Raw genomic sequence first — 25,400 nt, 5'->3', positions numbered from 1 at the left:
TCAGTAATTAATAAATTTCGTGTCTGAGCGACCTCGTAACTTCCGATTAATCAATTCTTTCGTATTCATGAGTTTTCTTTGATTATATTATTTATGGATTTCTATTAGTCTGCTTCTGTAGTTTCTATCGTATTTTGAGCCCTATTGGCTTTATGTTCCGTTTCTTAATTTTCTATGATAGTAGTACTTATTATATTTTGTTCTCGGTATTGCTTATTATATTTTATTTATATCCTGCCTATTGTATCGTATATCGAGTTCCTTGGAGTATAACCGAGCGTAGAATTAGCCTGCAAATATTACCGCACCTTTTTCTATTGCTATTGGCAATCCTATATTATTTTTGCTTTGTATTCTTTTCTCTGTATGTTACCGCAGTATCGTATTTCCTTGTTAATTTAAGTTCTGCGTAGTATTTTTGATTTTATTATACTGAGGTGTATTTAGTGTATTTCTTTATTCTGCGAACTCTCCGAATTTCTCACTCTCTCATCATTTTGTATTCTCTCGTAAGTTATGTTTTAAGATTTCTTCGCATAATTCTTCGGATCCCGAAATATTGTAAGTTATTGATTCTATCGTTTACGAATAACTCTCCCGAAAATTTCTCTCGTGCTTGACCGTTAACTCTAGTCTATCGTCTACGCTATCGATTTTTGTAAATTAATAATGAATGTCAATCTTTCATACTGGTTAGAATCCATGGTAAATTTGTCTTATTCTTCCGTTATTATCTCCCAAGTTATCGTTATTTTGTTTTTTACCGATTGCACTAAAGTTCTCACTCTCATTTTCAATTAACAGAATAATACTTCGCGTAGCGTCATTTGCAACTTGGGTAAGATCACGTCGCCCAGTGACGTGCAGTTTTAGGTAAATTCTTGCATTATATCGATTCTTCTGACCTACGCTCATTTTTCGCTGTTAACTATCGTCTCTCGTTTCAAAGCTACCGTTTAATTCTATTCTACCAAAATTTCTGTGAACAACTATTGCCTGTTTTATTAACTACCGGTACCGATGCCATTTAATCTGCTTATCTTAACCTGTAACCTACTCGACAATATATGACTGATTGACCTGATCATTTTTTCTGATTTGAGTTTATTTTTTATTTCTTTATTTTCATTAATTCTTTAATTATCGTTAGCTGCCTTGAATACCGCCACTCTACCAGTTCGTGTGAGTACCTGAGCCTAGCCAGCCATACAACGGGTTCTCTCGTTATTTTCCGTATGATTTCGTATTGTTTTTCTTGATTCGTATTATTGTTTGAAAATTCGACGCTACCGGATCTCGCGCCCAACGTATTTGATTTTGTTATAGTTTAGTGTTCAGAATAAGTGGAGAATCGCGCCAAAGTGTCAACGGTAAGTCCTCATCAGAGGGTAACAGAATTTAGCGTTACAGTACATAGTATGCTACACTGTGCGGGACATGCTTTTGGAATTCGCGCATTTTGCGGTACAAGGTGTGCATTTGAAATGCTAAATCCTTAGAGTCTGGAAATTCCATTTGCACTTTATTCATCAGAATACAGTTTTGCTGATAGTGGTCGTATGTGGGTTTTATGGCGGAGTGACACAAACATATGTCGCATAAAAACTGTTGCCATTATGATTAGACAATTGTTTGCCCACTTATTGTGGAAGATCTTTAGTACAAGCAAAGTGGAATCTTGGTTTGAACTAAAGGGTTATATCATGTTCAAGACAATCGTTACTTTCAAGCATTAGAAGATGAATCGTGTCAACGTTTGCACTACGCAAATTTTTGCTCAAACAAATTGGCACGATGACGCTTTTTTCTGACTTGCATGACGTGAAAAAGTTTCAGATTCTATTCCGTACACATTGACTTGCAAATTATTCAATTTATCAAAGTTTTCGACGTCATGCAGAATAGCTGGGAATTTGATACATGTGCAGTCAAATTCGGAAATATACCCACGATAACTTCCCATCTGGCTAGCGTTGATTTTCACAGAGTGGATAGTAGCAGCGGCAGGCCAAAGAAGGCATCTTCGTTTTTCACGTTGACCACAGCCTTCTTGCGCTGAAGGTTCTTGGGTAGCGTGACGAATGTTGAAAGTCTTGCAGCAAGAGGCTGATAACCGCTAATGTTTACAACGATGTTGAGGATCATGAACATGCTTCAACCAGAATCACGTTGTTCAAAATTGTCGAACTTCACAAGCAGATCGTTCCGTATGCGCGTAAGCCAACCGTCTATATCGCTCGAGGGAAGAATCACCGCGTTGGATGTATTGAAGCTTTTAACTTCCGTGGTGATCTCATCATGCTTCACGTTTTCAAATTTGCACACCAGTAAGATGTTAACCTTTACATTCCCATCATCGCGCTGCACCAACCTCAATCTCTGGACGATCACCTGCTGCGCATCGTCTAGAAAGGTCTCCAAATTTTTATGATGCAGTTTTGTGACAATGCCGGTACGAATCCGATCAGCAAAAGCACACTGTAACCGCAGGACTACCGATATTGCCGCCTGTCATCACAGCATGCTGCTGCTGCTGCTGCACCCACGCTCATTTCAGGGCGCAGGGAAATATCACGTAGAAATTGGATATTTCTCATTCCAATGCTGATCCATTGATTGAAGACATTGTGATTCTCCTGTTCTGAAGGCAGGTCGTTCAGCAAATTGTGCGTGATCTCCATCTACTTGAAGAGTTTGGAGTATGCTTCAGCAGCCATGACTTCAACGTTAATGTCGTTGATAGATTCAGAACTTCTAACTTTTTTACGTATTGTATAAGACTGATGAGTCTATAATGGATGTGTTGACCTTATATATGGATGGATCGTGAGAATTTGGGGGTGATGGAGGTGCTCTACGCTCTGTACTACCTTCCATCAATGAATCAAAAAATTGATAGAGAGCATGTCTGAGCCTGCACCTTAACAGTGAAAAAAATGTAATGTCAGGGACATCTGATAGAAAAAAATCGGTTAAGGGGGGTCAATACCGTCTAGAAACTTCAAAAATTAGATTTTTTTTTAATACTTTCTTATAATTTGCAAGATTTCTTGCAAGACCTTGAAATAACCTTGAAGGACATCGCCAAGGTAAAAATGAAGGCCACCATTGAATTCCTTGGAAAAAGTTACTTCCAGAACGACCTTAACATTTTGGGAAATTATCTAACCTGCGGAAATATTCAGCCGTCCCGTTACTTTATTGACACCCTGTATAACTTTTAGTGAAGCAAGTCCTCGTAGATGGGGCTTCAAGATAGCGGTAAAGTGCAATTGTGGTGTAAATTATATAAAGTCATGTCCTCTGATTGATAGGGCTTTTGAAATAAACCGTCGAATAGTTTTTGCCATGAGACTCTTAGGCATTGATATGAAAGGAATTATTCTATTTTGTGGCATAATGGATATTTGTCAAGGACTTCGTCAAAGTACGTATTACGCAGATTTGTAAAATATTTATAACGCGAGTCAAGGGGTCTATGACATCATAACAAAAAAAGCAGCCGAGGAAGAGAACGAAGGAAACGCTAAGCGAAGTAATCCTCCAGCGGAATTGACTATGTCCGGGAAGGGAACGTGAAAAAAAAGAGGCTTATCTTCGCTATTTGGTATCACTACGCTCATTGCAATATATTCCAATAAAGTCATTGACACAATAGTGAAATTAGGTTTCCGCCCATCGTGCAATGTATGGAAAAATAAGTCTGACACAGTGGAGGATGACTTGATTTTTAGTATTGAAAAATTTCGGTTCTTCTATAATTTTAGAGTTTTTCGTTATACTGAATTCACAGGAAAAGACGCATTTGTTTTCAAACTTCCCGCTTTTCGCAGCATCTTCTTCGGTCTTATTACGACCAGGTGTTTTGCATCTTCCAAAAACCTGCTGAAATCCTTATAACGTAAATTGATAATTCGGCTCTTAACAGCTGTCTCCAAATCTTCTCACCGTACTTGATCACTTCTCCGTTGGTTTTGTAATCCGCCATTCACTCTTTGAAACTGTAGAAACATAGCTGTCAGTGATTTCAAGATTCCAATTGTAGTCAAAACTTGTGTCTTCTACTCAATCGTTAAGGCGTTGTTTCGTAAAATTTTATTCAAAAGCTTGGTATTTTGGGTACCAAATCGAATCCAGGTTTGAATTTCTGCTGGTGATGATTTCTCAGTTAATATCTTTTTATTAATTTCAAACACTTTTCGGATTCGACATTTGTTTCTTTTTCTTTCGGTCACACGCTTGTTTCATAGTAACTGTTCTACGTTGGTACGGTCTCTTCAACGGGACAAAGTCATGACTCACACACATTGTCGAGAATTCGCCGATAACTGTTTGCAATATTCTTTAAAGAAAATTTCAAAATATTCCTCGAATGAACCTGTAGCGTTTATGTGTGAGATAGTAAGGCAGTTCTTGGAACTTGACGAAGAAGGTTTGCAAGAGTGATACACGGAAGTATAGTAGTATAGCAGATGGGGATGTTTTTACTTTTCCTACGGTGCCAGATTCATGTCGTTGAAATTTCGAGATCTACGCACTAGTGCAGTAGGACGGAGTGAGACAGAGGTATTATGCAAACGTAACCAACAAGTACCAACCACTTCGAGATATTATATGTATAGGTTTAATTGTGAACCTAAATACATGAAGATGCTGTACGAACAGTGGTGCCACATACACCTGATGAAATCATTTACAGTCGAATCGGCGACGAGCTAAGGTGTGTGATCGAAATCAGTGCAGTCACTCAGTTTTTACGTTTATTGTGCAACAACTTGGGATTTTTACAGTGAATAAAAATAATTTAACGCGTGCGTCTTTTTTTTGGTTTATAAAAAAAAAATAAAAATATCACCACTATCTATACCGGTAAGTTGTACCAGAATATCACCATTTTTTTTTCTACGTTTTGTTATAGACAATCAAGACTTTAGAAATGTGTGTTTCAATCATATTTTTTTTCCTGGTATTCTGTGATAAACAATCAACACTTCAGACATGTGTTGAAATTTTTTCTCAAGTTTTTTTTCTAGAATATGGAGCACGTAAGCATAACTCCGTTAATTCACGTGCCGTGAGAGTGGGCAATTAATTTTCCCCTCGACTTTTTAAGGAGTTCCGTCAACATGGCTATCGCGGCTTATGGAACTCAGGGAATGGAAATTTTTATCCATCAAGCGGGTGTACCTACTAGCTCACCTACAGAAGAAGCAGGATAAGAAATAGTGGTTCTACAAAGTATCCAGCATATACCAGTAAGCTGAAGTAATATGTTGACAAAAAAAAAAAAAAAACACTGTTTTTCATTTTATTCATTTTGCAGTAAGAAAACTATAAAACTTACGTGATTTGAGGTTTATTATATTACTAAAACCACATTTACTTGCTTGTTTTGTTTTAGATCACTCTAATAGACTCATGGACAACCTGAACAAATCAAAAGGATTCTTATAATAACGTTAAATAAAAATAAGAAAATTTCTTTCATAAGAATAAACATGTTTTGAACACTTACATCATTTCCATAATTTTTTAAAGTTTAATTAAAATTGATTCTTACATACTCAGGACAAAGATGACTGTTATATTTTTTTTTATGAAACTTATTCGAGAGTCGATGTGTCGGCAAATTCTGGTTGATCGTGTAGGCCGCCTAGATATTTCATTAGCAGCCGATCCTTCTCAGAAGCCTGCACCATGTTCCGGAATAGGATGTCATCGTCGCACAGCAGTTTCGCCATCCGTGCCAGGAGGATAACGCATGCACGTACCATCCACATCGAATAGCCAGCCGTTGTCCGAACCGTGTCTGCACTCTCCTGATACTTGTGACTCGATAATTTCTTAAGATCTGCAAGTCTGACAGCTTCGACGTGGGTAGAAATTGCTCCAGTTTGCCAATTTTGTTCAGTTTTGTCAAATCCGTTCCTTTTTTTTTTTTGTTTTTATTCTCTAATCAAATTCAAACGTTCCAACTTTTTCATCACTTAGTTGAGCTGAGATTTTTGATGCATAATTATTTTCAAGTCTTCAATATTTTTTATGAATATATCATTTCACTTTCGTAGCTCCGTTTGTTTCGATGTTCTCTCCGTCAGCGAAGATCTGAGAATAGCGTTCTGACGTGAAATTTTTTACTTTTATAGCCGTATTTCTACCAGCATTCGTTCATTATAATTCTTTAGACTTATAATGAATGCTTAGTCTTTAGACTTATAACTTCTAGAAACTTCGTAATCTATGGAAAAACGTCTGCGGATCGTCTCAGAACTCAAGGTTACACTTACTGCTGCCAGACGATCGCGAGAATTCATTCAGGGTCAAAGCAGACTCAAGAACTTTCCAGAATTCAACGTCGTGCCAAAACCCGTCGGTTGCTCGCAGATCGACGCAGACCTCTCCACGTCAAATCGAAAAACTTGTCGAACGATTCCGAAAATTATTTGTCAGCCTGAATTCGTTCAAAGCCGATACAGATCTTTTCTCACGAATGCAGAACTTTTCAGACTTCAATGTAGCGCGGAAACCCGTCGAACATATAGGCCTATCAACCTGAAGTCCAAACTTGTCGAACGAATTGTTTGTCAGACTAAATTCCGAGAATTCGTTCAGGATCGTTGCAAGCCTCCCAACCGAAGGAACCTTCTTTAAGCTGACAATGAACTTGACACGTGCACGGGTTCGAAGTTGAACTATTGAGGGTTCAGGGTGGCGCTCGGTAATACAGTTTCTCGATCTTGCTTGATGAGCATGGTTACGGAGAGCGTAATTTATCTTATATTTATCTGATGAGGTTAAAAGTACAGCATATTTTGGGGGGTTAGTATAGTAACATAGAAAGTCATTCATCCGACAAAGGTGAAAACCGTGGTAATTTGGAGGATTTTTTTCCGATTATCGATAATCAGCCAGAGTGGGGCTAACTCCCACCCCTCGAACGTTTTAGAAAAGGGTTTGCGTCTGGGAGCTGTGCCGTAAATGTAGAGATTTGTATTCAGAACCCGCCTCGTATTACTACTGAGAGCATCCCCAATATCATCACAAGGCCCTTCTCCATGTGGAGTAGCTATGAAATTCCATTTTGCGCTAACACACTAAAGTCTTCTTCGTGAAGACATGTGTTAAATTTTTTTTTTCGTTTTCATACTGTGCGTTGGCTCATCAGAGAAGGGAATGACTTTATCAATTTTACGCATTTCACGCTTTAGAAACTTCACAAATTTTTGTTGGAAAACATGGACGGCGACGTTACCGTGTTTGATGCACTCTGAAATTGCTGTATAATTCTTTAGCTGAATTGAACCGTCTTCCTTGTAGTAGGTGACGGAAGCGACCCTGGGCGTACCGTCACTTTGTCGTTGTTCCAGTCTACACCTTGCATCGCGTCCTGTATAACAAACGCTCGTTTTCTGCAACATCGCGGACCACTAAACACTCTCTTGGTTCTAATTGTTTGTTTTCTTTTTCTGAAAAATAAGCGAATTCCTAATGAGCCATAAATACATGTGTCATCAGCGATTCCCTTGTGATTGGAATTTTATCAAGAAATCTTCCACAGGTGTTTGCATAGTTTCAAGCTTTGTTCTATCCACTGATGCCAATTGTCTGCACGTCTCGGTATCAATCAATTCCTCCTCGAATAGTTCTTCCAACTGCTTCACTACGTTTTCGGTGCCTGGACACCTTACTCACCGCTTCAGATGACATTCGGCTGCTGGTAGGTTGCACATTATTTGTTTCAAATAATCTTCGTAATTATTCAATGACTGCGGTGTATTTGCTAACAGTTGTGTCATTTTTGCACCATCTAACGATAGTTTCACATTTTCATGGATCGCGCATACACAAACTAAGCGAGTCCCACTAGCTCCAAGGAGTACGCCTTAGGTCATAAAACTTTGAAAAACCCATCTTTAAGTCAGGGTACTTTTCCTTGAAGGTGCGGTATGTCTATTTTAAATTGGAAAGCATCAGTCGTTTCTGTTTATGAATTTTTTGATCATATTCTTCAACGGCAATATCAATTTTTTTACCCGCCACCACACGACTAACCAGATCAGATGTATAAAAATCCACAACACAGGTCAGTGTATCTTGGCTCGACCTTTTACCAGTCTTTACGTTGGGGGTGGATAAAATTCCGTGTTTTTCTGCGGTTTTTTGGCTACGGCAATCATCTGGTTCGAAACGTCGAAGTTTTTATAACCATTAAGAAATGACAAAGTTTGAAATGTTGTTAAAATTTGAATTTTCTTCTTCTGGTCGTTTGTAGAGTCAAACTCTACCTTTAAGTTTTGAATTATTTCACTGTTTATGGTTTTTTTTCGAATCCGTTTTAATGTCACCTTCAACATGAAATACCTTTGAATCTAATATTTTGTGCAATTTTTTTAATTTGTCTTGAGGATATTTTTTCTGCTGTAATTTTCTTTCACTGATACTTGATGTTCACAGTTCAATTGAACTCTCATTTAGTTTCAAAATATCCACAGATCTTTGCTGTGGCATAGAATTCTTTTCGTCGCTTGATGATTGAATTACTGCATTGGTACCAGGTTGAGGCTCCTCACTCGTTGGTGTAAAATAATCACTAATTTCACTGATTGCAGGCAGTTTTACAAGTTTCAACCGACAGCAGTCACAAATTTTCGTATTTGCGGACTTTGTTATATTTTTCATTTTCAACTTGTGTAGCATCGTCGGAAGTAGACGTCTCAAAATTTTCACTGATTTTCTTGAGTGCTTTGCTAAATTGAACGGATTTAAGCAGCGGGTATAACTTATCTGTTTTAGTGACATAATAATTAGTAATGATTTAATTTCAAAGCACTTCCAAAAATATAAAATACTTTTGAGTCGTTTGAAGCTACGTGATCAGAAAATTGACGTGACTCTGGCAAGTGTCAAGACAATACTGAAATAGTCAAATAATATAGGGCGTTTCGCGAGTCAAGGGAGGTCATGAATACCTGAAAGGATAAATAAAAGGAGATATTCAAGAGCCTGGTAAGGACTCAGTTCTAGTCCAAAATGTATTCCTGAGGATCCGCGCAAACGGGTGTTCATACAATGGGTATTGCTATTCTATCACTCGGAATACCCTGGAAACTAGTGGATTACTGGTGCATACAACCTTATGAGAAATTCAGTATAAACTGTGATAAAAATTTCTGGAAATATATTCGAAATTTCGGATTTGAAATCCAATTGTATGAAAGGGAAAACTAACACACAGTTTGTTACCTGACTTGAATTTCAAGTACGTATAACCACGCGCGAGCAAGGTCTACCGTGCCCCTGCCTGTGGTCATGCCCATGAAACAATCGCTTTTTAAATATAGTTTCCGCCGTAGCTCCACTTTGAAACTCACAGGTTTTTTAGAGAATGAATCAAGGAACATGCTAGTATTTTTTTCACTATTTTACAAGTAAATAATATAATTATTTATATAATGTGATTTATTTTGGAGGTTAGGTTTGCAAATTAACAAGACGTGGCGTTGCTCTGAAAACAAGGATTTTTATTTTATCGTTTTTTTTCCTTCAGGGATCTGTGCATCTTATTATTTCATTAACAAACTCTCACCTGAAAACAAAGAAACGACATTTATGTTCTTCGTTTAATTTGCCGATTTTTCCTTAACGTTTCACTATTCCGTCTTTTATTTTGAGCCTCTTTGACACATGGCTCTTCTCTCTTATCCCTACCGTCTATAGCGACCCCGGGTTTACCGACATGGCGCATGCGCCTTTCAAAGAAATATATTTTCTTTACATTTATAATAAGTGGAAAATCATTGTTCCCTAAATTTGAAATAAACAAAATGAAAGTACGATTCAAGGGCTTTGAAATGAGTGTTTGCTGGAATCTGTACGACAGAGAGAACCGGAGATATCGATGTTTAAAAGAGAGCATTATTTCTTCAAAGTATTATTTTTTAAAATTCAATCCATTTCAACTTTTGAACAATACATATTCAAAAAAATTATTTGACGTTTTCATTCTACTCAGAGAATCCTAAGAAAAAATTAGGAGAGAATCAGAAACATTGAGGTATATTTTTGGCCAAATCCGTCCGGCTTGACTTGGAATGACTCATATATGATCTTATATGAATTGTGCATCGACAAAAAAAAATTATTTTTCTACATATATGGTCATATATGAATCATTGAATCAGATAAATCATGTATGATCATATTCAAGTATATATGGTCAGACATGGACGTTTTCTCCCAGGTAGTGAGCGAGAAATACCTGTATGGTGGAGGTACTCGAGAAAGTTCCCGCAAAAACTCTTCCTCATGGCGGCTTTTGCGGTCTTATTGAGAAGTCGAACTATTTGCTAAGATATTATTATTGAGCAATTCATGCATTATTAACACCTTTCGAAGAAAATTCTCTATTATTCTGAAGTGGTCGACGTGTTAGCTTTGAGTACGCACTTTGAATTTCCCATGTTACTAACGCCTGCTGGAATCTCGACTACTGTGATATTCGGCCTATATCTCGGTGGACTATATTTTTCCAGGCTAAATTTTGCGAGCACAATCCTCCTGGATAAAATTTTCCCTCGGCTAAAATCTCTCTGAAGAAATTCTCTCCTTCGTAAAATCTCCACCGACGATTTTCCTTGGCTAAAATCACTAGGAAGATAAATGAAATAAATTGCAATAATTCAAATAAATTAATTTGAATCAATAAATACAACTAGTGCATGAATAAACTTATGAAATTTAAAATAAATGAATATATTAAAGTGAATGTCCATGGAAATTTGGCAGTACAGAAAATCATGTCTGGAGAAATTTCCGAGTGGGGTGATTTTTTCCGGAAAGAATTCATTCGCGTGGATATTGTTTAAGAATTTCAGTCTGCGGAGAATAAATCTAGGGGGATTGAGGCCTAGACCCACTACTGTAGGATAACGTTTGGTAACGTTTTTTTGAATGGCCTACCCCTGTTTTAGCGTTAGCTAATACTCGAATGGTCCCCAAGTCTGAATACTGTTCATTAAATTTACAGGAGCATTTTTAGTTCCATACTGCATCATGCTTGTGGTTGGAGGCATCCCTCTATTCTACATGGAACTCGCTTTGGGACAGTTCAATCGCAAAGGAGCGATTACTTGTTGGGGACGCTTAGTACCACTTCTTAAAGGTAGAGTATTAGTATTTGATTGAAATTTTTATATGTTTGAGCATGTATAATGATTTAAAAGAGCGTTTCGATTACTAATCAATATTAACATAAGTGATTGGTAGAAGAAGCATGCATCGAAGCTGTGTCACAGTTTTACCTATATGGACTAATCGTATACTCATGTCATTTTTTATTTTGTTCATCCGATGAACGAATGAATGAAATCTGTTGAAACTTCGACACCTTAATATTTTTACTTCAATGAATGCGGAAAAATTGAGGATGAGAAGTTATATTTGGAAACTTATCTATGTAATATGTGATTTTAGCTGGATGTATTACTTATTTTTTATATTTGATGGGATTAAATACGTAGCAATAATGTCCAGAGTCGCAAGACATTTCAATATTCTAGAAGTACCTATTAAGGCAAAAAAAGGTATGTCTCAGACATGCTTTCGTTATTTTTAGCGATATTCCGTACGTAGGGAAGTGCGATAATTAAACCATGTGACGGGGTACGAAATACCACGTCACAATGTATATACATGCAGATGTTTTAATTATTCGCTATCGCAGTGTACATCAGAAGAACCATCGTTTGGGTGGTATTTATCATAAAAGCACGTGAAGCATAACACAGTATCATGACATGTACATCTTATGAATCCCAATGATATGAATATATGTATACTTGGGACTTCGACAAGGAGCCGAATCCTCGATTCTAACAAAAAGAAAGAGCTAGTTTTATAACTGTTCAAGAACCGTACATCGTATAGCAGTTTTTTTCTCCGCAACTTTCTAATGCAATGGTTGTTATTAATATTCAGTAAAATAGGCTGTGTAAACTAGAAAAAAAGATAACAGATCGAAAAAAAAAATAAAAAAAGTCGCGCGCCGACAGGACTCGATCACCTGCTACCAGCGTGCCGGTCGTGAATCTTGCTTACTGCGTCACGCTCACTTGTTCAATGGATAACCATAATTACTGGTATAGATATACTATAACGCGAGTGAAATTTTACCGTCAATTTTCTCGAAAACCAAAACTTAGCGAATGAATTCCCATTCACCTGGTACTTAGGGAAAATACCTCTGAAACATACCTGAGTCCCATCAAAATCCATTATTAGCAAGTCTGATGGTCCCCTCTGAAATACGATGTTCGTCCATTTTATTAAACAACGTAGAATCATACTCTATAGCCAAGGATTCCATTAATTTTTCAAACTCAAATGATTCAATGTAAGGCGAATTTAAAAATACTTTTAAAAGGTGGAGATCTTCTGTAAAAAAAGGTTATTAACTATACGATTTGCACAGCATCGGTTTCCTTTGGAATATAAATTCCTTGCTTTATAAAAGCTTGCATCCGCACATTCATCGGGACAACTGACGAGTTATTATTACTGGTAACATTACAAAGGTAGCAATATGCATGTGTCGATACGGTTCTTTGGATCAAAACTGCAACGTATTCTACATCATCATGATCACTATTTGCAACATAGGATAGATCGTTCCTACTTGACTGTGATAAAGATAGCTGTGCCAAAATTCAGGCACATCTTTCCAAGTCTTCTTCGACATATTCTTCCGATAATTCGTCTTCACATTCATTACAATCATCTCGATTAATTTTTCTTTTTTTACATTTTAACATACGGCAGTATCCACAAATCACGTCACACATAAAAATCTGTGTGGTGAAAATTAGTGAAAATTCATCAATGTCTTCTTGAGTCAAAATAACTTGAGGAATGCCGAACCGTTTTTTTAACTCATTAATCACAAGTACAACACTTGGTATTATGAGGTTTTACTGATGTCATAATAATAGAAAATAGTAGGGAATTTTTATAAAAGAAAATAGTAATTTCGTCAGAGTACTGTTATGTGTTGTATCTCAAGGTGCAATAACCTCAAAATTATTTATTTCAGGGATTCCCCGTTACTTTCATCGTGATTCTAGAAGTGCTACTTAGGGTGCGTTCTAAAATTAGCTGGCAGCGCAAAGAACTCCCTAGATCAGAGACAGAGTTAATCACGAACTCGACAGCGTAAAAGAGATGAAAGATTGTTGACAGGACTGGGAGCTAATATCGGAACGCACCGTCTAGTGGTGATATTACGCATTAATTTACTACAGCGACACACCAATCTTACGACGGCCTTACGAACTATTTTATTGAAAGCACCATTCTTGAAATTCTGATAGTCTTATTATTTTCACATTCAATATTGTATTTTGAAATATGATTTTGAAAAAGGCTTTCTGAGCATGTTACGGGATAGAGGGGTGTTAGTTAGACGACCAGCTATCGAACAACCTCTATACCCACCGAAGATGTTCTTTACGTAATGCGGGTCCGGTCTTGTAGCTGTCCTCGATCCGGGAATGATGGAAGGAATAATAATGAGATAGAGAAAAAATAAACCCATCCCTTTTGGTTGTATAAAGGATTTATTAGAGCTGAGAAATGTGTAACCACGTAACTAGGTAAAGTGGATTCGGAATAGGTGAAATGATTATTTAGATTGGGACAGAGGTTGAAGTTCGAAGGTGGAGTTTTTATTATATTCAATTACGGCGTATAGTTACAAAAACTGTGAAAAAATACCATTTACTGAGGAACGTACAAGGATTCTAAAAATGATAGTTTTAGGTTTTTTCGCACAAAGCATCATAGCGAAAAACAAGGATTTGGGAGAAAATAATTTTCTTCGTCATGAATTTATCAAGCTAAAAGTTTGCAGATTGTATCTGCATAAGCTTTTGACTTGCTCAATAACATATTGAATTTTCGAACAAATCGGTCGAGCCAATTCTGAGGAAAAAATTATTGTATATTTTTTATTTTTATTTTTTCTCTCAAAAACCAATCGAAATTGAGGTCTGATACTTTCAGAATCTTAGTATTCTATTAGTATCCAGTTATCCATAAAATATCATTGAAATATTTGCAAAAGGCGTTCTGACTTTGTTTATCCCCCTATGGCCTTTCATAAAATTCGTACTTTTTTGCGATCGGTGGGCGTTGGTTGTTGAAAAATCACATATTGAAACGTCACTGTATCAGTATTTTGTACTACGTACCGCTATATGTGTAATAGTCTATTCGACCAAGTATTGGTTAATGATCCGTGGCCAAAATTTCAACTTTCCAGAAATTTTGTCATCTTGTAGCATATGCTGGTAGACAAAAAAGTTGGAAGTACCAGCCCGCTTTAAAGTCTAACGATTCAGGAGAAACACGTTAATGATTTTCTCAACTTTGAATAAATTGATTCTGATACTCGAATTCTTATTGAATGTTACAATTAAAGAGGGAAAAGATTTATTTCAGCGATACGACGTTAAAAAGTTGCCCGATGATTCTGGTTCTAGCTGAATTTAATTAGGATTTGACACAGAACAAAAAAAGACAGTAGTGATTTTCCTTAGTGAACCGTCGAGTATGAGGGGGGGGAGGGGGGGGGGGGAGCGCTTGCACTCTACATTTCGGTTTTCGGTAATCACACTCACTGGCTTCGGCCGCCATCTTCAATTTAAGAGTGAATTTTTGTTTATTGAAGAACTTGTTCATATTCAATTTCACATGAAAAATGGTAATGACTAAAGTTTGTTTCAAATTCCATGTTTGATTTCATAATTTTTCTGGTCTTTACTGTCGAAAGAAAATTCAATTTCCAACAAGTCCTTTTATCACTGTTTATACGAAAAATCAATAATGAACGAGACAATAATTTACCGCCATAATTTACCCCCACCTCTTTTTAGGTCTAAATAAAGAAATATTGATCTAACAAATTCTTAGAGTCAGAACTTCGAATTCAAGTACTGCTATTGCAACCGTAATTAAACAACCTTACGAGTGAATAAGACATTGTGAAAACCTAGTTCTAAGAATTTGATGAAAAAGAACTTGTTATTTATTTATAGATGTGTATTGTAAATTAAAGCACTCAAGCGAATAGAATTATTTCAATCACACATGGTGATAGTTGACACGACCCAAAATAATGAGTTCGTCACAGACAGTGAAGAGCTGAACCAGAAACAGAATGAACCGAACATCAGAGTTCGCACACATGGCCATCAAACGATCTGTGAATCTGAATTTAATCTGAATCAAACAACGAATAGAAGATTTCTTGCAGACGTTCTCTCAGAATGTAACACGTCTAATATCACTGATTTATTTATAAATTCATTCCAAGCAATTTTTAACGCAAATAAAATTAATATTTTCGACCACAGAATACTTTTTAGAGTAGATCTTCTCGAACGCATAATTACACAAAAAGGCTTACTTCGATTACAAATGCAAGACACGGTAAACCTAATTACTTTCAACCACCACGTGGTTACATAAAAAAAAAGTATTGACTTCGGTCAAAAATGATTTTTTCTAATTTCAATGTAAGTCAAGGTTTTCGGCCTCTAGTGTCTGGAAAATAGGTCTTTAGGCAATTGTGAATCCATCTGTCGGAAATGAAATTTACACAATTTCAGATTCGAATATTGAGCATAAAAAATTGACATATTGTATTTTTTTTTTGAACGCATGGTTGTATCAAAAAAATCAAAATTTCAATTCTTGACAAACTCCCGCGATGATCTCAAAGATGACTGGATGGAAAAACTAGAAATTTACATGACTCTCATTCAAATTGTGAGCATAAAAATTGCCATATTCTGTTTTCTTTGACCGGATGCTTCTGTTAGAAAAATTCATAAAACTTGAGGGACTCCAACACAGGTCATACGATGCTTATAGAGAATTTTATATTTCAAATTGCTATAAAACGAATGAAATAATAGAATAAGAAACGATCTTATTTAAAATGAAGGAGCTACTTTATGGAAGAAAAGAAAATTTCAATAAGAGATTTTATCCGTGTTTGATGGTACTGCCTGTAATTTAATTGGTCTGTACAGAGATGAAAAGTAATGCAAAAAAAAAAACAAAACACTTCTTTTCAGGCTTGTTTTTTTTATTTTACAAAAACTGTAAAGTAAATCCAATTTCAATAAATCCTAGCTCGTTTTCTTTGCAACTGAATTATCTGCAAATCATCGCAATCCAAATTTTCATTGAGATCTTGAATTGATCGAAACAGTCAGTGGAGATTGCGTATTGCAATCTCAAGCTTAACGTTCATTGAATCGTACACCTTAAAGATATAATTTTTGAATTGAGGGGATCACAATTAGTACAAAAAATTGCTAACCTACTCACGTGCCGTTTTTAACCTTTGACAACAATTTTCTGACCTCTGATAGTTCGTGAATTTTATAGGCTAATAGAATCACCTGATAATAACGATGAATTTTAATCGGTATGATTTGATTTGTAAAATAGTACAAATTTCGCCTATTTATCGAAAGCCGATCCCCATCAGGACCATGGGATTCCTTTAAACTGATATTCAATTGATCGAGGAACATCAAATAGTCGTGGTTTTATAAAAAAAATAATGCAGTATTATTAAATGCTCTTCGACGATATCGACGTTCGAAAAACTTGAGACATATTTATCGTGTCGCACAATTCATTTGAGAAACGATCATTTACAAGGTGGACCGCAGAAAGTACAGTGAAAAGCTTAACTTCGTTCACCCTTCATTGAAAGCGGAGCGCAAAATTTGCGGAAATGGAAGTCCCATAGCATTTCCCGACGTTAGAAATTGCACCGTTTAACTTATGAAGCTTGACGCCGTCCTCTAAGCACCCCCATTTCAGACTTCCAGCTCTCGGCTGACAAGCCCGACAATTGTCCCTTAAGTGACACGTCGGGGATGGTGGGAAGAAAGGAAAGAGTGAAAAGTGACTGCGGTGGTATTCCGCTTGTGGAATACCAATGCTCCAGAGGAAATGTGTCGTGGCCTTGGGCAAAAAGTTACTGAAGCGGTCACACAGCTGTAAAGAATAAAAGCTTCGTGACGGAATTATTTCAACCCGCACCGCAACACTGTTTTGCACTCTCCTTACCCAATAAAGATTCGGAAAATTATTGTTGGCGGTAAGTACCTACTTGCAAGTGATACGCTAGTAGATCATATAATACTTCAGATCTATGAAAATGGTTTATTCATTCGAAAGAAAAACAGTTATTTGTAACGTATTTATTTTATTGAAGTAAAACATTCTGCCGGAAGAAATGTTTATTTTCCGTAACTAGAGGTATTTATTTGACCAGAATAATAGAATTTGTTTAAAATTGATTCATGCCATTCAAATAAAAATTTATCACTTCCAAAGAAAAACATTTGTCTTACACATGTTTATTTGATTGAAATGAAATATTTTTATTGAGGAGGGAGATGAACATTTTTTTCCTTAACTAGAGGTATTTACTTTTGTTAAATAACAAAATCTGCTTGGAATTCATTTATTCCGTTCCAATGAATTGGTATAAAATATATTTTTTCAAACAAAAGTTTATTGCAAGCTTATGTACTTCATTCATGAAGTTCAAGTGAATATGAAAAGTACTTGAAATGAATAGTATGAATTAATAAAGCTGAGGGTTCTCAACCTTCATGGATTATGATTGCAACGTTGTCGGTGTCATGGGTCTAAATAAAACTAGTATCTTACAAGGAAAGTCTTTCCGCTGACATCCTTCGATTTTGATGAAATTTATATATGTTATTCTACATCAAAATCTAAGAGATACGTATATTTTTTTATCGGCGGAAAAACGTTTCTAGGGGGTGAAATTATCCTTTGAAGTTGAGACCTTCGAGGGGTACTTTTCAGGTTTCACCTATTTTCACTTGAGATAATCGAATGCACCCAAACGGATAATTACCTTAATGATAAACGATGAAAAATGCAACTGGTTTCATATCGGGGGGTTGCATAGGAAAAAAGTTATAGGGGTTGAAATTCATAAAATCGTTATAACAAAAAAACCTGTTGCACCTATCTCGATGGATTCAATTGCACTTTGAAGAGCGTAAAAAAATAATACATAAGGGTTTTTGCGTTTTTCTCGCAAATCAAGTCAAGGGGGTGAACTACTCCTATGTATGTTTGCATTGAATCTCAATAAAACAGCAGTATTTCTTTTTTTTCTTATTTTTTCCCTAAGTGATACGTTTTTTTTCTCTAAATTCTCTTCATCTACGTATCAAACAATGGACAGATTTTTCTCGAAATTACATTTTCATAATTGGTGAAAGTGATAGGACCAAAAGTATGCATCCAATCTTAATGGTTTGATTTTTATTTTAAGGCAATTTGAGAATCTTCTAGTTATACTTAAAATATTCCATTTCAAATTTATTTAAACAATCGATTTTACATAATTGAGCAAGGAAAATTGGAAAAAATTTAATTTTTCCGCTGAAAATTCTACCACTTTATCAATTTTTTATTTTTTGTAACTTTTTACGGTATTCATATAAATCACATTCACAGTTTAAAAGAATTTACTTATTTGTTTTTACCGCCAAAATTGACAGATTGGATAACTTTTACGGATAACAATTTTTTTTATTAGTTAATATTGAATATACCACAACACGAATTTCAAAAATATCTATTCCTTATATTTTTCATAAAAATTTAGTAAATACTGACATATTTTCATAGTTATCGTAATCCCCCCTACTTGAAGGTGTTATCTGGGAGTCACCTCTGTTCAGTCTGTGACTTGCTCCCATAATTAGATTTGAAATACGACGTAGAAGAAATGGTAGAAGAAAATTCGTTGCATTTCGAAGAACCGTTTAAGGATTGGGAAATGGAAATTGTTGAAGATGAAGGATGGGCAAACGCCCTGTATGAACCAGAACTTACGCCTGATACATGCACTCGTGATAACGAAGACTTATCATACGAGTACAAATTAAGGGCCGTTGAGTATTGGCGCAGCGGGAAGAAAGGAAATTTGGCTTTGGGCAGTGTTAAACAATAGTTCAAGAAAGTGCAATCTATACGACAGTTGCACCGGTGGGCCCACAATTTGAACAAGGGGGGGACATACAAGTAAAATTAGCACGAATTTGTGGTTACACTTTCGAAAATTTCAAAGTTGCTGTGGATGCTGGTTTAATAGTGCACGATTCTGATTTGAAAAAATGGGCCTTACATATTAGGGTGATCCTTATTTTGGGTAAGTCGGAATTTCAAACCTCTCACCCCTTGCATATCTCCCATTTGCCAAAAAAAAAATGTGTGCAAAGTTTAAGCCCAATCGGACAACGTTTACCCGTGGCCCAAGAGGGTCAAAGTTTAATATTGGAGCCAAACGGTAAAAACGAGCTTGAAGGCGTTTATTTAAGTAGACCAGCGAAAAAAAATCGTAGCAGGCTATAATCCACAAGATTTCTAACTAAATTCACTACTAATTGAATGTACTGATACCGAGTTCCGCCAAAAATTTCTATGTCGAGTTGTAGATGTACGTATTTGTAGATGTACGTATGTTGTAGAATCTACGTATTTACATCTACAACTCGACATAGAAATTTTTGGCGGAACTCGGTATCAGTACATTCAATTAGTAGTGAATTTAGTTAGAAATCTTGTGGATTATAGCCTGCTACGATTTTTTTTCGCTGGTCTACTTAAATAAAGGCCTTCAAGCTCGTTTTTACCATTTGGCTCCAATATTAAACTTTGACCCTCTTGGGCCACGGGTAAACGTTGTCCGATTGGGCTTAAACTTTGCACACATTTTTTTTTTGGCAAATGGGAGATATGCAAGGGGTGAGAGGTTTGAAATTCCGACTTACCCAAAATAAGGACCACCCTATTACATATTCAAAAAGAAATAGGGCATACTGATTTTCGTTTCAAAGCATCTCGTACGTGGATAAACTCATTCAAAGCAGCTCATAGTATCGTACCGAGAAAAATTAACAAATTCATTACATCCAAAACAATTGAAGATGGAAAAGTCTTGGAACAACGAATTCAAAAATTTGTCTATGACGTAAAGCAAAATATTAGAACGTACGGATTGTCAAATACATTTAACGCAGATCAGAGTGGCTTCCAACTAGAAATGCATTCCGGAAAAATTTTAGCAGTCGAAAGAGAAAAGCAAGTACAATGTCTTGTACAATCAGTCTCTTCTACGAGCCACAGTTACACTATTCAGCCGACTATATCAGCTGACGGCAAGCTGCTATCTCCTCTATTTTTGGTTTTAAAAGAACCAACTGGCAAGATTGGTCCAATAGTGGAGAAAACGCTTTTCAGACGAAATGATGTGTACATAGAAGTATCCAAGTCTGGGAAGCTTACTTCAGGTATAAATTACACCCACTGTTTTTGTATAGACATTATTTCTAATGAAAAATAATAGGTTTTTCTATTTTCAGATCATTTTATAATTTGGTTGCAGCATGTATTTTTCCTGAAAGTTGGTTCAAAATCTTTATTACTGATTGATTCTTGGACTGGACACTGTCCCCAAGCTGTACTTGATGTGAAACCTTCAAATAGAGTTGTCAAAGTAATAATTATACCTAAAGGAACTACCGGAAAAGTCGAGCCCCTCGATGTTTTTGGATTCCGAGTATGGAAAAATTTTGCTAGACATTTTTCTGTTAATTGTCTTTTGATGAATTATGATATTAATTTGCATTTGAGAAACAATATCATATAGCTTCAGTCACTTGTTCATAACCAACTGTCGTCACCACGTTATATCGATCTTTTCAAATATTCTTGGTACAAAAGTGGTTACATAGAAGAAAAACCAGCGAATTTTGAAAATCCTGTAGACTTTGCATTTGGAGATTACTGCAACTCACACTGTGAAGTTCCAGGATGTGAAAATGTTGCTTTTGTTCGCTGTTCCTGGTGTAAAAAGTCGTTACGTCTTAAACACTTTTTCAATGACTATCATTACTGCAGTACTTACAACGGCTAATAGAGCATATGATTATATATTCGCTTCTATTTATTGCTATAGTGATTATTTTGTTAAACTGTTGACATATTATCAATAAAAGGTACAAGCATATTGTACGCTCTCTTTTTTTTACTTGACTGGGCAGTTTTTCTGTGCGTCATCCCAAAACTTGGTCTTATCTATCGAAACGAATATGTGTAAGTGCTGATCGTATGCTTATGTTATCCCATTGCCAAATATAAATCAGTCAGAATTATCTATAAGTCAGATATAAATACTTTTTCAACGAAAGATCGATCTATAAATAAGTTGGCTCCTAGATAAAACCGTTCATTAAATGCTATATACGTGATATGGTTGTGGTAAATTAAAAAAAAAACATATCACTAGGAGAAGGAATAAAAAAAAAAAGAATTACTGTCGTTTTATTGGGATTAAATGTAAACATACACAGGGGTAGTTGATCCCCTTGACTTGATTTGCGAGAAAAACACAAAAACCCTTATGTATTATTTTTTTACGCTCTTCAAAGTGGAATCCATCGAGATAGGTGCAACAGTTTTTTTTGTTATAACGATTTTATGAATTTCAACCCCTATAACTTTTTTCCTATGCAACCCCCCGATATGAAACCAGTTGCATTTTTCATCGTTTATCAGTTAAGGGGGTCCTCTGGTTTGATGCCCTGATTTTTGAGCATTTTTTGGAATTTTTTTGTAAAGACCAATGAAGAGATAGAACTTTGAACTTTTTACCATTTATTTATACATATTTCAAGAGTATACAGTTAAATTTTTAGCTAAAAATATTCAGTAGAATTACAGTTATAGTGGTCTGAGGACAGCCGCCTCGAAAAAACGGACACCCACTTCCTCCACGATATCAGCTGATTGGCTTATCTGAAACAAAAAAACCCGGCGGGGTTTTAATCTGTACACTGAAATACACCGAGTGGACTACAATCAAAAAAAAAATTTGAAAATTGGATTTTTGACAGACTTCCGAACAAAAAAGTTCGAATTTCATGTATTTTTGTCAACTTTTTGATACAAAAAAAATAGAAATTTTCAAAATTTTCGGTTGATAATAGTCCACTTGATGCGTCCAGATGTACTGACTAGACCCTCTAAATTTGAAGTAAATCGTCCAAACCGTTTTTGAGATATGATGGAGGAAAGTTTGAAAAACATGGTTTCGAGAAAAACGCGTTCAAAGTTTCAAGCACAGTTATAACTATGAAAATTCTAACTTACCACTAATCTGCGATGCCTGGTCCGTAAAGTACACCTTACTCCTGCTGTTCACAACAACCTTGTGAAAACTAACTTTCCTGTCACGCGCCGCACAAGTCACGCGCCGCAACACGCATCACACACTTTCCAGTCGCGCGCCACAGCGGACAGCACCCACGACGTCACACGCGCCGCTGACGCCACCCACGCAGCTGCGCGCATCTCGCAATCAGCTCGCGTGGTTTCCCGCTGTCAAAGTGGAGCCGCGGCTGGGATAAGAAACCACCGATCTCACCGATCGACAGGACAACTTCGGTCTCGCCGATATTGAGCCATAAAACGAAACTCAAAGTACCATCAGGTTACGCCACCAGTACGCAACAGTTACTCGACAGCACGCAGAATTTTCGGACTACTGCATGACTGGATCCTTCAATCTGGCACCAGCCAGCTCGCAAAGGGGACAAGTTCCCACAATCCACTAGCTCCTTGGGCACTACAACTAGTGGACATCCCTTCAAGGACTCTGACCAGGCCACCCAGCATCCTGCTATCTCTCTGGGACGATCGACGAGCTAGGATCACCTCTCCAAGGTACAACCGCATCATCCCAGCGGCGGTGTCTCCGTTCGTGACGTCACCACCCACCTACACGTCGGTAGCCACTCAGACTACACAATCCGACAGTGAGTGGGAATCGTCACAGCCGATGATCAGGCCTGAGAATCGCCGCCCTCCTACGCCACCTAGCTCACCAGAGAGCCACTATACGCCGCCACCGAGCACAACTCAGATTCATCGTTACACCTCGTCACTCCAGCCTCCACCGCGTTGCCAGAGGACTACAACAACCCCTTCCATCATATGGAAACCAATCATTGAATAATGTGTACATATGTAAATTGTCAATAAATAAGGTGTATATAAAACAACTACAATTCTCATCTTTGACACCACAGCGATCAACAACTTCCAAGCGGCTCGGTCGAAAAAGCTATCAACAAATAGCGAACACCTGCTCTTGGAAGTCTTTCAAAGCAGATTTTTTAGCTCTATTTTTTCAGAAGGGTCTCAGGTATAAAGCCGACAGAGAGCAATAGGCTCAACCTCCAAGCGCTCCGCTCAACGCTCCGAACACCTGTTCCTTCTAACTGCTGTATCTTTATATGGGCTTCAAATATTGAAAAATCACTTTACCTCCACATTCTAGACACATTAAAGAAACAATTTAGGCAAAAAAAAAAATCGATTTTGTGAACCTATTAAACCAGAGGACCCCCTTAAGGTAATTATCCATTTGGGTGCATTCGATTATCTCAAGTGAAAATAGGTGAAACCTGAAAAGTACCCCTCGAAGGTCTCAACTTCAAAGGATAATTTCACCCCCTAGAAACGTATTTCCGCCGATAAAAAAAAATACGTGTCTCTTAGATTTTGACGTAGAATAACATGTATAAATTTCATCAAAATCAAAGGATATCAGCGGAAAGACTTTCCTTGTCAGTACATTAATTACGTTTCGGTTCTTTAAGGGGGGCCCTCCTCAGAGTAAAAGATGTTTATTCACATCAAAATTATAAATTCACTCTAACAGTGGTAACTAGTAAACAAAACTAAGGATATTATAATGACAGAAAAAATTTTAAAAGAACACTAAAAATAGGCACGGGGAAACAATTTTCACGCAGATCCTTATGGAACATGAATGTAACTCGAAAAAACATGTCAATGTAGCGAATGCGAAGATAATCAACGAAAACGACACAAACAAAGTTAGTTCTGCCAGCCGTGCACAATTCAACTGCTAATTCATATTCAGGTGTGTAAAAATACATACGAATGACGCAAGGAACATCTTATCCACTTGTCAGGTTCTTTAAGTACCATTTTTCAATGGATTTTTTACATTTAAAATCAAACACTTCGAAAGCAAGTAACAACAGCCCAACCGGGAAGAATAAGGCAGGATCAAGACGGACGAATTGTATTAAATACACTTCTAACGACTGTGCTATTTTCTTTAACTCATTCACACACCATTGGATACAAGTCTCTGCATAATTAATTTTGAACGTTGAAACGGAGTCGTTGAATATGTAATGAAGGTGATATACTACGCTGTACGGAGGATGCTTTTGGTAAATTGTTATTTTGTTCCTGATACTTTTCAGAGTAGGTTGCAGTTAACACTCAAGATCTGCATGGATATAAAACGGAACAGTTTCTTAATGCTCAAAAATTTTGAAATTTACAATCTTATCCACTTCCTTCAGTAAAATAACTTTGCTTTCGTTGAAATTCATGCGATCAACATTGTGCTTCAACAAACATCTTTCCCATTGAAAGTGTGACACCTATCACAGAATCAAGTATGAGCACGGTGGTCAGAAATTTTTAATTTTCTTAATGGTGATGAATTTCGAATCTATGCAAAATGATGATTAATATTCTTTTCATAATTTTCCATATCATCATCATCATCATCATCATCATCATCTTCCGCAACAGTTTCAGTCTCCAACACTTTATGAATGACAGGTTTGTCAGACTTATTTCGGCTTAAATAAACAGGTACAATTTCACTGTGCTTTTGATTCTCAGTACGATCTATACCGTAAACGGTAATCGAAAGTTCGTTAAGTTTCTCAAATTTTGGAAATTCATCTAAGAACATTGGAAAATTCAAATCATCATACCGTAGCACTGACAATGAGCTGAAATGCGTATACAAAGTTGATTATTCTGGGATTGTTGTTAGCTAGAAAGAGGGCTACGGTAACTAACCATAGAAAGCAATGTGAGCCGTAGTTGCGGATTTCGACAACAGCCTTACGCCCTTTTTTTTTAGCAATTTCTACATTAGAAAATTGTTAAAATTTTACATAATTCAAAAAAATATACATATTTATCCGATTATTTTGTTACGTCCGGCATACCGCCACACGTCTTCCCCATCTCTTCACTCTCCCATATTCCTTGTAGTAACTTTATAGTTTCTTTCCTGTCCTCCTATTTCTATTCTGGCTCACGCCACTCGCTATTGAGCTGACTCTGCTGATTCCATTCCCCACTATTCTGGATTTCCGCACGTTTCATCCACTCGGACTCGTTACCTCGGATTCATTATTATTCCAACGTTCGAGACA

The 25,400-nt window shown here is 36.6% G+C and overlaps 1 protein-coding gene across 1 annotated transcript in view; it reads left to right on the top strand.

Annotated features, from left to right (window-relative positions):
- Positions 1 to 25,400, top strand: part of LOC107226905 (sodium-dependent dopamine transporter) — a 429,903-nt gene that overhangs the window by 121,796 nt on the left and 282,707 nt on the right. The window contains exon 4 of the mRNA XM_046733912.1: positions 11,027 to 11,161. Within this exon, the coding sequence (XP_046589868.1) occupies positions 11,027 to 11,161 (135 nt within the window). The remainder of the gene's footprint in view (positions 1 to 11,026; positions 11,162 to 25,400) is intronic.

Source organism: Neodiprion lecontei, chromosome 3, assembly GCF_021901455.1.
Source record: "Neodiprion lecontei isolate iyNeoLeco1 chromosome 3, iyNeoLeco1.1, whole genome shotgun sequence".
Lineage (NCBI taxonomy): Eukaryota > Metazoa > Arthropoda > Insecta > Hymenoptera > Diprionidae > Neodiprion > Neodiprion lecontei.
The sequence above is the reverse complement of the archived record's forward strand: the minus strand, read 5'-3'. Positions and strand labels throughout refer to the sequence as shown.